This window comes from Pseudorasbora parva, chromosome 5 (assembly GCF_024679245.1).
Source record: "Pseudorasbora parva isolate DD20220531a chromosome 5, ASM2467924v1, whole genome shotgun sequence".
NCBI lineage: Eukaryota > Metazoa > Chordata > Actinopteri > Cypriniformes > Gobionidae > Pseudorasbora > Pseudorasbora parva.
The window spans coordinates 45,443,018-45,457,668 of NC_090176.1; the positions used below are offsets into that span (position 1 = coordinate 45,443,018).

Here is a 14,651-nt window from a genome sequence, read left to right on the forward strand (position 1 = left end):
AAGCAAACAAACAATTGTTCAGTTTTTCTCCACAGGGCAGCTCTGTGGACATAAGTATCCAGTGCCCTCACAGGACACAGCAGATTTAATCTTTCCTGGTCTGACGTCATAAATGGAGGAGGACAGAAGGCTTGTAGAGTGATGGGGCCCCGTGGGCTCGTAGGAACCTTGGGGACATAACCCGGCCTGGGATGCAGAAATGCTTTCACCATCCCTGGCGCAAACTCTAGACATGAGGGCTCTACCGACAGAGACTGAATATCTCCTATCCTTTTAAGAGATGATATGGCCAAAAGGAAGATGGTTTTTAGAGTGAGGAACTTATCCGAAACCTCCTCCAGAGGTTCGAACGGAGGTCCGGACAAGCCCCTCAAAACAATGGCCAAGTCCCATGCCGGGACCCTCGAGTGCATAACTGGCCTCAACCTTAATGTGCCACGAAGGAAGCGTGTAATTAGAGGGTGTCTTCCCAAAGACACTCCACTGCAAGGGACGTGGACAGCACCCAAGGCCGCCACGTACACCTTAAGTGTGGAGGGGGTCAACCCTGCAGAGAACCTCTCCTGCAGGAACTCCAGCACTGTACCAACCGGGCAGTTAACTGGATCCCACTGGCGTTCTCTGCACCATGCTGAGAAAAGTCTCCATTTCAAAGCGTACAGCTTCCTTGTGGACGGAGCTCTGGAGTGTAGGATGGTCTCTACGACCTCGGCCGAGAGACCCTCCTCTATGAGCCTAGCCCCCTCAGAGGCCAGGCCCACAGTTTCCACATCTCTGGGCGTGGGTGCAGGAATCTCCCGCCCGCCTCAGAGAGTAGATCCCTCCTGGTCGGAATCTCCATCGGAGAGCCTTCCAGGAGAGATATCAGGTCCGCAAACCATACTCGGGTCGGCCAGTTCGGAGCCACTAGAAGTACCTGGGCCCCGTCCCGGCGTACCCTCTCCAGAACTCCTGGAAGCAGGACAATCGGGGGGAAGGCGTACAGAGGCAGCCTCGGCCACTCCTGTACCATGGCATCCAGCCCCAGCGGGGCCGGATGGGTCAGAGAAAACCACTGCGGGCAGTGAGAATTCTCCGCCGAAGCGAACAGGTCTATCTCTGCCTTCCCATAAACCTTCCAAAGGAGCTCCACCACCTCTGGATGGAGTCTCCATTCCCCGGGCCTCGGCCCCTGTCTCGACAGGCTGTCTGCTTCCTGATTCAGGGCCCCCGGGATATATACTGCCCTGACTGACAGCAACTTCCCTTGGGCCCACAGGAGGATCCGATGTGCCAATTTGTCCAACGGACGAGACTTCAGACCCCCCTGGTGGTTTATGTAGGCCACCACGGACGTGTTGTCTGTTCTGACTAGTACATGGTGGCCCCTGAGGTCGGGCAGGAACTGTTTCAATGCAAGAAACACTGCGAGCATCTCTAGCCGATTTATGTGCCAGTGCCGCTGATGCTCCTGCCATAGACCCTGGGACGAGCGACCACTCATGGTCGCCCCCCAGCCCGTGAGAGAGGCGTCTGTCGTTAGCGTTACGCGACGAACAAGAGCCCCCAACACGGGACCCTGAGATAAAAACCCCGGGTTTTTCCACATGACCAGAGCACGTAGGCATCGCCGCGTGACTTTGATCGTGCGGAGCGGATTTCCCCTCGGGGAGAACCCTTTTGTCTTGAGCCACCACTGCAGTGGCCTCATGTACAGTAGGCCAAAAGGTATCACGTTGGACGCTGCTGCCATGAGACCTAACAGTTTCTGGAACTGTTTCACAGTGACGGCTCGGCCTAGCTTCTGTTCTTTGGCGGCTGCCAGGATCGATGCTATGCGTGTTGGCGATAATTGCGCCCGCATAATTACCGAGTCCCAGTTCACACCCAGAAAAGTGGTTCTCTGAGCCGGAGAAAGCACACTCTTCTTGGCGTTCAGCCTCAACCCCAGCTTCGACATATGGGCGAGAACAGCATCTCGATGCTGAACCGCCATCTGCTCTGTATTCGCTAGAATCAGCCAGTCGTCGATATAGTTCAATATGCGGATGCCCTGTAGACGCAGCGGCGCCAGAGCTGCATCCACACACTTGGTGAACGTGCGGGGTGACAGTGCTAGACCGAAGGGAAGTACACGATATTGGTATGCCTCTCCCCCGAAGGCAAACCTCAGGAACTTCCTGTGATGTGGAAGGATGGAGACATGAAAATACGCATCTTTGAGGTCTATGGTGACAAACCAATCCTCCGATTTGACCTGCGCTACAATCTGTCTGAGTGTAAGCATCTTGAATTTGAGCTTGGCCACCGAGCGATTCAATAGCCGCAGATCTAATATCGGGCGTAAGCCCCCATCCTTCTTCGGCACGATGAAGTAACGGCTGTAAAAGCCAGACTCCCTGCTGGGAGGGGGAACCCTCTCTATAGCCCCTTTTTGCAGGAGTGTCTCTACTTCCTGTGCCATTACCAGAGCCTGCTCCGGGCCCACCTCTGTAGGCAGGACACCGCAGAAAGGAGGTGGCCGACTTCCGAATTGAATGGCGTACCCCCTTTCTATTATCTGCAGGACCCAACGAGATATATTTGGTAGACGTTTCCACTCGTCTAGAAAATCTACTAAGGGAACCAGCCTCTCGAGGCTGGCCTCTGGTGTATTTTGAGCAACAAGCACAGTGCCCTGAAGCGGCGGACCGGCAGGGAACAACTGACTTGACTGCTCGGGGACCCCCCGAAGGGGGTGCGGACCACCCTCGGGTGGCCCGCGGAGACCGACTGCGCCCCGGCATTGCGGCAGGGTTGGCAGCGCGGCCCCCCGAGGGTGCCGTAGGGAAACGGGTACCGTAGGCAGGGGTAAGCACCGTTTCCCTACGGGGGGAACCACCCTCAGCGTCCTGACGCTTCTGGCGTCAGGAACGCTTCGACGAGGCCTTCTTGGCGATCAGGACTGTCCGCAGATCAGCCCTGCCCCTCGAAGGCCTCGTCTGAGAGCGCCGCCCCTCGTCCCCACGCTGAGGGGGAGCTCGGGCAGCGACGCTCTGTTTCTGCTGAGCCCTGTAGGAGGAGCTCGTACTCGGCCTGGGCTGCTTGGTGGTATCAGCAGCAGCCCCAGGGACCTGGACCCGGAGAGGGAGGAACTGCTTGAGCGCCGCAGCTTGCTTTTTCGACTCCTGGAACCTCTCGGTGACAGTGTGAACTGCGTCACCGAAGAGGCCTCCAGGAGAAAGCGGCGCATCGAGCAGAAAGGCTTTCTCCCTCTCCTTGATGTCTGTGGGGTTTAACCATAAATGCCTCTCCGTAGCCACCAATGCTGCCATGGAGCGGCCAACACATCTGGCCGTCTCCTTGGTGGCCCGGAGAGCTAGATCGGCTGATGATCTTAATTCAGCGATAATATCACCCCCCACAGCATCACTACCGTCCAAATCCCTCAGCAGGTCAGCCTGGTATGCCTGCACGATAGCCATCGTGTGCAGGCATGCAGCCGCTTGACCCGCCGCCGAGTACGCTTTACCCACCATCGCCGACGTTGTTTTTAGAGGTCTGGTGGGTAACGTCGGGGCCTTCAGGGACGATGCCGAGGAAGGCGAGAGATGGCTCGCAAGCGTCTCTTCAACCTTTGGCATCGCCCCATAACCATACTGTCTCAGCCCGCAAATGTTGCTGTAGACCGATGTCTGCGGGCTGAAGACACGATATGAAGCCGGTCTCTTCCACGATCTTGCCACCTCGGTGTGCAAATCGTGGAAGAACGGCAGGCCCCGTCGCTGAGGTTCTGAAGCGCGAGACGGCAGGAAGCGTTCGTCTAGCTTACTATGACGTTTTCTTCCTGCCTCAGATCTTTCAGTGGGCCAGTCGATGTTTAATCTGGCCACTGCTCGCGTCAAAACCTCAACTAGCTCCTCACTAGCAGGGGACTGAAGTGGCGAATCTTCAGTATCGATACTTTCAACGTCCAACTCCTCAGAGCTGGACAGATGAAGTACCGGCGGCTCTCTCGGGGGGGAAGAAACCGCCATGCGTGCTTCCATGCCCCGAGAAGAACCGCTGGATGGAGCAGGTGAGGGCAGAGATAAGGCAGCGCCCGTCTCTAACCCCTCTGCAACATCCAATTGTGATCCCCACGACTGCAGCCTCCGCTCCGCCTCGGCGGCAGCGGGACCAGAGCCGCGGGGAACACGAGCCGAGGCACCCTCCTCGAAGAGTGCCCGGCGGGAGCGCAGCGTTCTCAGTGGCATACGCTCACAGTGCTCGCAAGCAGCCCCCTCGAGGGCTGCCTGGGCATGCTGCGCTCCCAAGCATGCAACACAGAGAAGATGTGTGTCCCCGCCCGTGATGTAGCGTGGGCAGGGAGGAACACACTTTCTGAAATTGCTGCTTTCACTCGCCATTCTATCTATTTTATTTTCTCTTTTTTTTCTGTTAATATATGGAATATTTAACAAAAAGGGTGGAAAATCTCTGCTTTCTTGTATAATAGACAGACAAAAACACCAAATAGACAGACAGGTTCACACAGATCGCTTGCTGAAGGCTCAGAAGCTAGTTCCTGTTTGTTTTCACGGACGTTTTATAGCTTCCGGTCGATGACGTCATCACGCCGACGATCGATCTTTTTTCCGATGGAATGGTTCTACAGGCGCTTCACGACGCATTTAAACAGAGGCGTTCTCACAGCGTTTCGACGCAGCTCGAGTTCCCCGAAAGGGAATGACAATTTATTTTATTGGCATTCATAAAGAAATTGAAACAAAAAAAAAAAAACGTATCAAAAACTTCCAGTCTTGCATAAATTATAAATTAAATGTAGATTAATCCTTATTAAAGCTGCTATTTTCTCTGGTTCTCTGTAAACATCCTAACAACCGTTTTATTATGCTGCTGTCACTTTAAGACCTGCCGGTTCTGTAAATGATGTAGATCTGACGCACAGCTTTTAATGCGGTAAACTGAAAAAAATCCATTGCATTCGTTAACGCGTTAATTTTGATATAGTGTTTGATTGTTGCTATCATGATTAGTTAAACTATTCAGTAGTGCTTATTATATAATGCATATTTTTAAACATTATATTAATAAATACTTCAATACTAACATGCCTGCAGCTGTTTAGATTTTGAAGGAAGCATGGATGTTTCCATCTGCCATGCCGATACAGGCTAATTTCATGAATGATACTGCTGTTTACTCTACGTGACGTACAGTGCAGCTAATATGGCTAAATTATTCCCTGTGAATGAAGGCTAGCAGAGTCCAGCAGAGTGCTTTTAGGTTAGGGCTGCAGCGGCTCTGTGGATGAGAGCCCTCCAGCTATAATTAACTTCACTGTTCCAATTGATTATCCTTCCCAAAGACCCGCCCGCAGCCTTTCCTGCTTTTAGAAAATAGAGGAAGCATTGACTGCTCTACCGCAGCAAATTACAAATGAGGCACAGTGGAACACACCATTGAATTTAAGCCCCGCATCACACTAGCTTGCTTTAAACTGCTTATGTACGAGTCTGTCCTGCTCCATGCCACCTTTACAGGGCATTTAGATGCCATACATGTCAGAACACTCGTATAATCGATTTTATCACTTATGTTTTGAACAAGCAAATTTTTTGATTGCTTGTTATATATTTTTCTTTTTTTTTAATGATATACACATATTTATACACATATTATATATATATATATATATATATATATATATATATATATATATATATATATATATATATATATATATATACATACACACACAATAAATTAATTAATCTTATTTTTATGAATTCATAACCTCAAATAAAGTCTCAATATTTCTCCAACAACAATGTGATTACAGATTAAAACTCTTTCCCCGCCAGCATTTAAAAAAAAAAGTTGCCAGCCACTGCCAGGGTTTTTGTAAAAATTTTAATTAAAATTTAATAGCCCATAGAATATTTTGTTTTATGAATATCTGAACATGCAATATAATAAAAGAAAGAACAGACCCTCTTCTTCTAAACAAAAACAGCAAAAAAAACACACAAAAAAAAAACACTAAACGTTTTATTCTAGCTTCATGCATTTGATCAACACTTGAATATGGGTAAGTTTCATAAAAAAAACAAAAAAACATACATTTTAAACAAAAAGCTGAGGAAATCACGTTTTTGTGAAAGCTTGTATCCAGATCCGATTCAGAGCGATGATCAAACACAGATGGAGCAGATTGAGTCCATCAACACCCCTAATGATTGCACAGTCCTGTAGCTGTCCTGGGTCAACATTTCATTCAGTAACATTAGATAGTTTTGATTTATATGATGTTTAATGTTGATGGTCACGTTATTTTGCATATGCATGTTTACATGCGATTGCTTTACTGCGTACTCACGTTTGTTTTTTTTGTTTTTTTAAATATAAGACAAATTTTAATCAAAAGTGAGCTCAACATTTCTCATTAAATTTTCCTAAAATCAAATGATGTGAACACTCTTTTATCTTATTTACATAATAGACACATTCTATTTGTTTCTCCTAAAGAATTTTAGGAGAAACATCTGAGGTGAAGAATCTGCTTCATATGGAAATTAAACATAACTTAGATCATCTCTCTCTTATAGCTCATGAGCTATGAAACAGCAACCTGTGAGCAATAAAATGCCCTCTGATATGCATACAAATCTTGTACAATAGCCTAGGCTATTGGATGTAACTGAATGGTGATTGGCTAATCCCCGTGCAGGTAACCGCTTGAAAACTAGACAGAGTTGAGTTCTAGAAGCAGCCATGGTTTCCATGGAGATCGGTCATGTGGAGACAGGGCTGTGTAGTGTGTGGCACCATGTTGTGCACTACATCGGCACTGATGTTGTTTCGGCTGGAGGTTTTCACCTGCTTTCTGATAGGGTGGTGTAACCAGCTCTAGGCCTGATGGGGGAAAAAACGGATGGAGGGCCGCTTCTCTGTCCCTCATGCAGCCGCGGGATCAATCGACAACGTCATGGAAAGCACAGAGGCAGCCAATAGATTAGTGTGAGACCTCAAAAGTAGTTCAGTTGTATCAACATTTCCCCTGGATCATCCGCCAATTCCAGTGTTCCCTGCTGTTTGCCTGCGTACATGCGGACACGTCTTGCAGAGCTACTGCACATCTGCTTGGAAACCCTGAGGCCAGACACCATTTTCTTATCAGGCAGCCAGGTGGATCTTACAAACTCTCTGTGGATTTAGGGCCCAGATGTGAGATGACCGTTGTTCCTTCTTTTCTTCTTTAACTTACCATTCTTGGACAAAATTTGATCGCAGACAAGACTAATTGCACGATTCCTTGTGATAGTTCTAGAAATTTGTGCTTCTAGGATCTACCCGTAGACGGGATTAGAAACAGTTCTACTTTGTAGAAGATACAAAATAGCGTCGCGGAAGAAGGTGGCATCCTGGATGATCCGGAGGCACCAGGTGTGGAGATGACAGACGAGGGGAAGGAGAAGGACAGCGGCGGCTGCTCAGGGGAGGAATGCCCTGATGCAGACCCTGGAAAAGGACATTGTGTGGATCAGGAACACCCTCTGGGGAACTTTGCATTGGACGGCTTTGAGGACTTTGAGGAGTTTGTGCTGGATTTTGATGATTATGACCTTCTGGAATCCATCCACTCACACCTTAGCTCCCCAGTCGAACCGATCCGTAAGTGTGCTTACTGTTAAAAAGTTGGAAGAGTGATGAAGGGTAATATTTTCCAGCCACCTTCCTTTTTGCAAATGTCACAACGACCTTCACTTTGCTTCACACTTACGTCATTTTTCAACAGAATTTTGCCATTGTCTGTCTTTGACAATTGGGTTTCACTTTATTTTCATGCACATTCTGTTGACTATAAGTAACGTTGCACCTACTTGTCTACTAACTCTCATTAAAGTGTTAGTAGAGTATTAGTAGACTGGCGGGGTTAGGGATAGAATAAGTTGGCATGTAGTTGCAAAGTTACTTATAGTCAGTAGAATGTCTGATGAGGGTCCATCACAATGAAGAGTTTGTAGATATTAAGTGGACAGTCTACTAATGGTTGACATATAGTATGTGAACAAATAAGGAATGTTCAAAAGGGACCATCAAAATAAAGTGTTACTGACAATAGTAGTGGAAAAAAGCCTCGAAGTACGCTTTTGCAATTGAATGTGTAACAGACAGCTCTTGATTAAATCCAATAGGATTTTCCATTCACATGACTGCGGTTGTGACATTGTAAAAAGGCACTCCACCCTCTATAGATCTCGCTTGCATTGGAAATTGATGGCTGGGAATTTCAAACGGAGTTGTTTTATTGATCCTGTTGGGAAATACAAGCTAATTAATGTCAAGCCAAATCCATGCAAACAGTTTGTTGATATGAAACATTTCATGGCCTCCAGTGATGTGGCATGTTTGAGTGGATGGCTTATGAAGTCCCACATCCTCTCCTGTTGACACATACATGTGCAGCCAAGCTTCCGCAAGCACAAATCATCTCAGGGCAGAGTCGCATTACGCACTAACTTCATTCAGACATGAAGCACTGTGATTTCTATTGATATTTCTCATTCATTATGGTTAGAGGTTTTTTCAGCCTGAACCTTTTTTTTTTTTTTGTCCTACACTACCGTTCAGAAGTTTGGGTCAGTTAGACAATTATTTATTCAGCAAGGATGCAATAAATAGATTACAAGTGACATTCGAGTTGTTTTTAACATTGTTTCAAAAACAATTCTATTTCAACTAAATGCTGTTCTTTTCAACTTTCTGTTAATCAAAGAATCCTGAAAAATGTATCTCGATTTCCACAACACCACAAATGTATTTGTTAACATTAGTGCACTGTGAGATAACATGCACAAACAATGAAAACTGGATTTTTAACTAGCATTAACAAAGATTAATAAATACTGTAACACATGTATTGCTAATTGTTATTTCATGTTAATACATTAACTAATGTTAACAAATGATACCTTATTGATTTCTGAAGGATCATGTGACATTGAAGAGTGGACTAATGTCACTTACTTTAAATGTTCATAATATTTCACAACATTACTGTTTTTACAGTATTTTTGACCAAATGAATGCAGCCTTTGAACAAAATAAACAAAATACTCTTATAAGACCCACAATTTTGAGCTGAAGTGTGCATTGATAGACACAAGTGGCATCATTACTGTATTTGCATATTGAATTATGATTGTTTTTTGTTCTTACATCTGCATACTGAATTGTGAATGCTATGTTAGAATAGCTTGTGAACAGTGATTGTTTGCTGAATCTAATGTGACACCAACAGACGTCATTGTAATATTCACATATGAATCTGTCTTTCTTATATCAAAGACCCACAAATACTGACTAACTTTCATATTTTAGACACAATGGACAGGGTTATTTTTGCGGCTGACCTTATTGCATATGGATTTGTAGGAGTTTCTCTTTTAGATGCAAAATTAATGGGAGGATATCATTTAAATGAATCACGCAAGGTGATTTACTAATGTTTGTACTGGTAAATGTACTGGTATTTCCACCATTATTTACTGCCACCCCCCAAAAGCAAGTATTTTTAGGTATGACTTGTGTTTGTATTTCAAGCTTTGCATCCCTGTAATTGCAAGGAAAAAGGAACCAGTGCACTCTTTTTTGAAGAAAGAAATCCATACTGGTTTGCAACAACCAAGTAAATAATAACAGCATTTTACTTTTTTTTTTTTTGTTGAGAAACTGTTCCTTATTAAGAAAGAGAAGGGCCTGAAATATTACAGATATCATTCAGAGTGATCAAATACCTACTGCTTCTCACTAACAGCTATATGCTTGTATTTTGATAAAAGGTAAAACCCTCAGGCTTTTGCTTTTGTCTTTGTGTAGACCGTTGCCTTCAAGGCCTTGCCCTGTCTGTTTCTCTCTGCAATCCCTCGGGAAAATGTCTGTGTGAAGAGCAGACAGACAGTCTAGCAGAGATCAATTTCCATCTTATCTCTCAGTCTCGCTGTTTCTTTTCAGTAATACACACAATCTCTGTGTCATAAAACGTTAAAAGTATTTGGGTCTATGGGAAAGAAAAAAATCTTTAAAAAAAATCATCTAGTTTAAAATGCATGTCTGATTCAGTATTTTGGCGAGGACTCGCCATAGATACAATGGATTTTATACTGTATAAGCAGTATATTATATCCCCTTACACTAATTTTATCCATAATCCCAAAACGTTCTGCATTTTTACATAAAAAAAAACCTCATTCTGTATGATTAATAAGCTTGTTACCTCATGGGGACATCAATTAAGGCCTCCAAAGTTATATGAGTCCCTATAATTCAGTGAGCATTCTGGATGTTCCCACAGGGATAGAAAAAACATGAAAACACACACACACACAAACACACACACACACACGTTTGTTTTTGTGATATATGGGGACATTCCAAAGGCGTAATGATTTTTATACCGTACAAACCATATTTTCTATCCCCTTACACTCCCCCTGCCCCTAAACCTACCCATCACAGGAAACATTCTGCATTTTTACTTTCTGAAAAACCTCATCCTGTATGATTTATAAGCCTTTTGAAAAGTGGGGACATGGCCAATGTCCTCATATTTCACCCTCTCCTTGTAATACCTTAATGTCTTACCCATGTCATTATACACATTTGCGCCCTCATATGTCACAAAAACATACACACAATCTGAAGTCCTTGTCCTTGTGGGGACTTTTTTGTCCTCGTGATTGAAAACAGCTTATAAATCACACTAAGTAAAGTTTTCAGAAACTGTATGCAGAACGTTTTCTGTGATGGTGAGATTTAGGGGATAGAATATACAGTTAATACAGTATAAAAATATTATGTCTATGGAAAGTCCCCCTAAAACATAGAAACCCAATGTTTGTGTCTGTGCGTGTGTGTGTGTGTGTGTGTGTGTGTGTGTGTGTGTGTGTGTGTGTGTGTGTGTGTGTGTGTGTGTGTGTGTGTGTGTGTTTTATTCTGTGGGTAGTTTTTCAAATTAACATTTTATAACATTATAATGATGTATTCTAACATACATTGATTATTATAACATTACATAATATTTTATAGTTTAGTTTTTGTGATTTTTTAAAAAAAATTATTTCTCTTTTTAGATTGTATTCAATCGATTGTCTGTATGACATTTTTTAATAGATAATTTTAAATGACAAAAAGTGAGCCACTGAAAGATTTCAAGGAGGACAGATCAAATGCTTGAATTTAGATTTCAAATCAGCACTTTTGTGCATCAAAGACACATTTGTGGACTGAGTTGGTTTCGTCCTGTGGTGTTTTGATGAAAACTTGGCTGTTTTGGTCTCCTCTAGGATTTTTGCTCTCCTGCCATGAAAAGCACAACCAGAGTACAGCCAAAAGGCATGGCCACCTTATTGTTAACACTCTACCCCTGGGATAAGGCCCAGCACCAGTGTGTGGACTTCAAAATTATGCAGAGCCTTTCTTTTATGAGGGGGGTTAGAGTCATGCGCAACACTAGGAGAGAAGGGTTAAAATATTAACTTTGTTTACCGAACATCCCCGGGCTACTGGGACAACACAAACCAGCTGAGGCCTTGGGCGTCCTGGCAGGCCTCAACCCTTGGAGAGCCCCGGCCTTTTACTTGGCACTCGGAACAGCTGGAGAGAGAGGGTTTCTCATAATACACCCCTTCAATTATCCCAAATTCAATAAAAACCTCGGTTTGTGGGCTAAAATGATACAATATTAAATCACAGCAATTTTTTTGGAAAGGCCTAGCATCCAAAGTACGCCTCTTAGTTGCACTCAGCTGAGAAGGCCTGTGATTCTCTTGTTTTTCTAGGCCCGTTTTTACTCTCAATCACACAAATGTATGCAATTCCATCGCTACAGTTGAATAAAAGCTCTGTGAACCCTTTAACGTGTACTTTTGTATAAATTGGTCATATAGACAATTTGTTTTGCTGATGAATATCAAGGCTTGTGGATGTTTTTAACCCTTTTTAGCTTTATGCAAGTCAGCGATGTTTGTCTTCTGAGATCTCCTTTTTTAAATGCTTTTTCAGGCAATGCTTGATGCAAATAGAAAAAAATTTAAATCTGTGAGAGTTCTTTATAGAAAACTACAGATCTGACCAATGAGGTGTCAGTCTAGTTTTGGTGGGCTTGTCCCAATATCAACACTTGTCTACTTACATTCGTTTTTTTCTGTATAAGTGCTCAAGTGGGTAGGACATTTGATTACCCACACACTTACAACATATAGGGCTTGGCTTACTAAACAGGACAAGTTAGCATTTGAGCTCAAAGGAAGTGGAAAGTTCTGCACGTGATCTACTCATGATGTGCAAATTAAAGAACACAGACGCAGCCGGATCATTTCCATAGTAAACAACACAATTTATCAAGAGCAGCGCAAATTTGCATCTGGATTAAGACATGCTTTTTTGGCCAGTAAATAATGCCGCAAACACCATTAAATTGACTAGTGCAAACCTTAGTAAATCAACTTGCATTATTCTTTTAAATACTCTCCTCCCATTAATGTTGTGTCTAAAAGGGAAAACGCCTACAAATGCATATGCAGTAATGGCAGCTGCAAAAATAACCCTGTCCATGCAATAACATCATTATTTACACATTTAGATTTTTAAAGCTTTAACTTACAAATGTTAAGTTGTTCAAATACGACAATTCACCATGACGTCACAACAGTAATAAACGTTCGTCCGCGTGGCAAAAGCCGAAGCGCTCCTATGGCAACGCTAGTAAATTGCTTGGGATTCAGACATAGTTAACATGATTATTGAGGGACTGATTTACTAATTCGGGAGATAGCAATACATGAAATGCCTAACCTTGCTCCAGATGTAGCGCTAGTCTACTACCATCATTTTTAAATGAGCCTCAGCCTACCATTGAGTAGTTATTTAAGTGACTGTTGCTGTTTGACTTAAAATATGTTAGACTATCGTAGATGGTCTATTTCCCTGTTATCTAACTTAAAAAGGCTATGATGGTTTTCTGTTGCTCAGTCGGGGTCGGATCAGATGGCACAGACGTGAGCTTCTGACGGTCAAAAGGATAGCGTGCTGTAGTCTAGCGCTACTCCGCTAACGTTAGGCATTCACTCAAACTAAACTCACGGTGATGATGAAACCAATGTGGTACATGCATCAATCATCTATCAGCCTACAACTATGTTTTGCTTTTCCTATTTCTTCCATTGACATTCGATCAGTAGCCTACATGACAATAGAAGTTCGGTCTCATCCTACTTTTACTTCAGGCAGTGACTGGGAATGAGATCGATCTTTAAAAGAGATCTAAAGTTTACTAATATTAGTCTTGAATATCCCCAGCTGAAGATAATTATGCTCTGCTATGGTTTTGTAGATGGACTGTTTTGAGAATACTTCTCTGTAGCACTACTTTTGACGACGTCCACTCGCTCATTAGGTTTTGCTGGATATATTTACTTTTTCTGAAGGAAATCGATACAATCCTACACCTTTTGCTGTATATCTGACGGCGCAACCCTAAACACAACACGTTTTCGTCATAGTTTCAACTTTAATCAACAGCAATGTTCTTAACTATGTAACTGTTTACCGTAGCCGGCTGGACCTCTTCAGTTTGTCAGTAGAAGCTGCTCGCGTTTTGCCACTCGGAAGTATCTTGGTGCTGATTGTTTACAAACCTTCTGAAATGCCGTATAATAAATTAATTGTGGGGTATTTTGAGCTAAAACTTCACAGACACATTCTGAGGACATCAGAGACTTGTAAAAAGGGGCATAATAGGTCCCCTTTAAAGCAGACTGTGCCTGTTTATTGTTGGTTCACTTATTTTTTCCCTGCTTCTGCCTTTATGAAACAGTTTTATTTATTTTATTTGCCTAACCGTTTCCATTTTCTTTCACTTTAAGGTCACCGTTTTGAGGACAATCCTGGGGTTAGACGTCACCTCGTCAAGAAATCATCACGCTGTCAAATACCACGATCCAGCAATGGCTCACCCCCTCTGTCCAGTCTGAAGAGGAGGAAGAGGATGGACAAGAAAACTCATGAGGTAAGAGCTGAGCTTCTTTACCACATGGAAAAAAGAAAAAAGAGGCCTAGATTCGCACAGCCAGACATTCAGTTTGCTCCACATTATAACTTTTTTTTTTATTCAGTTAGACAAAAAGACTGACAAAAATGCACAGTTTACCTAACACAGTTTATGTTGAATATATGAGAAGATTGATCAAAAATAGTCAAATAATATCATGGCAGGCTCTCACAAAACAAAAATCTAGCCAAAAATTCATATTGATTTTGAGATCTGAATTTCTGTGTTGTTCCTCAAGAGGTAGCTCAAAGTAAAGCCTCCATTTTCCCCAGACTGACATTGATACTGATAATGAGGAGGTGTTAATAGAGATAATCAATCTAAAGGATCAGGAGAAACCCTCAATTCAGAGATCTTTGCTCTGCTGATATCTATTGATCAGTTTTATCCCGTGGGCTTCACTAAACAAACGATAACTGTGTCTCTAAACCAGCTGGATTAATTACATAAGGCACTTAGTCAATCAACACTGGAGTCTGTGCTATTCATGTGGCTTTATCTGCTGATCTATAAGCTCTGAATCAACCAGCCGAGGAGAATCAGTTGTCTCACAAGTCCTCCATAGAGCACAACAATG

General features: G+C 43.5%; 1 protein-coding gene across 3 annotated transcripts in view; it reads left to right on the forward strand.

Annotated features, from left to right (window-relative positions):
* Positions 1-14,651, forward strand: part of slc4a3 (solute carrier family 4 member 3) — a 379,295-nt gene that overhangs the window by 55,970 nt on the left and 308,674 nt on the right. For all 3 annotated transcript variants that reach the window (XM_067444496.1, XM_067444495.1, XM_067444497.1), the window contains exon 7: positions 13,890-14,032. In XM_067444496.1, the coding sequence (XP_067300597.1) occupies positions 13,890-14,032 (143 nt within the window). The remainder of the gene's footprint in view (positions 1-13,889; positions 14,033-14,651) is intronic.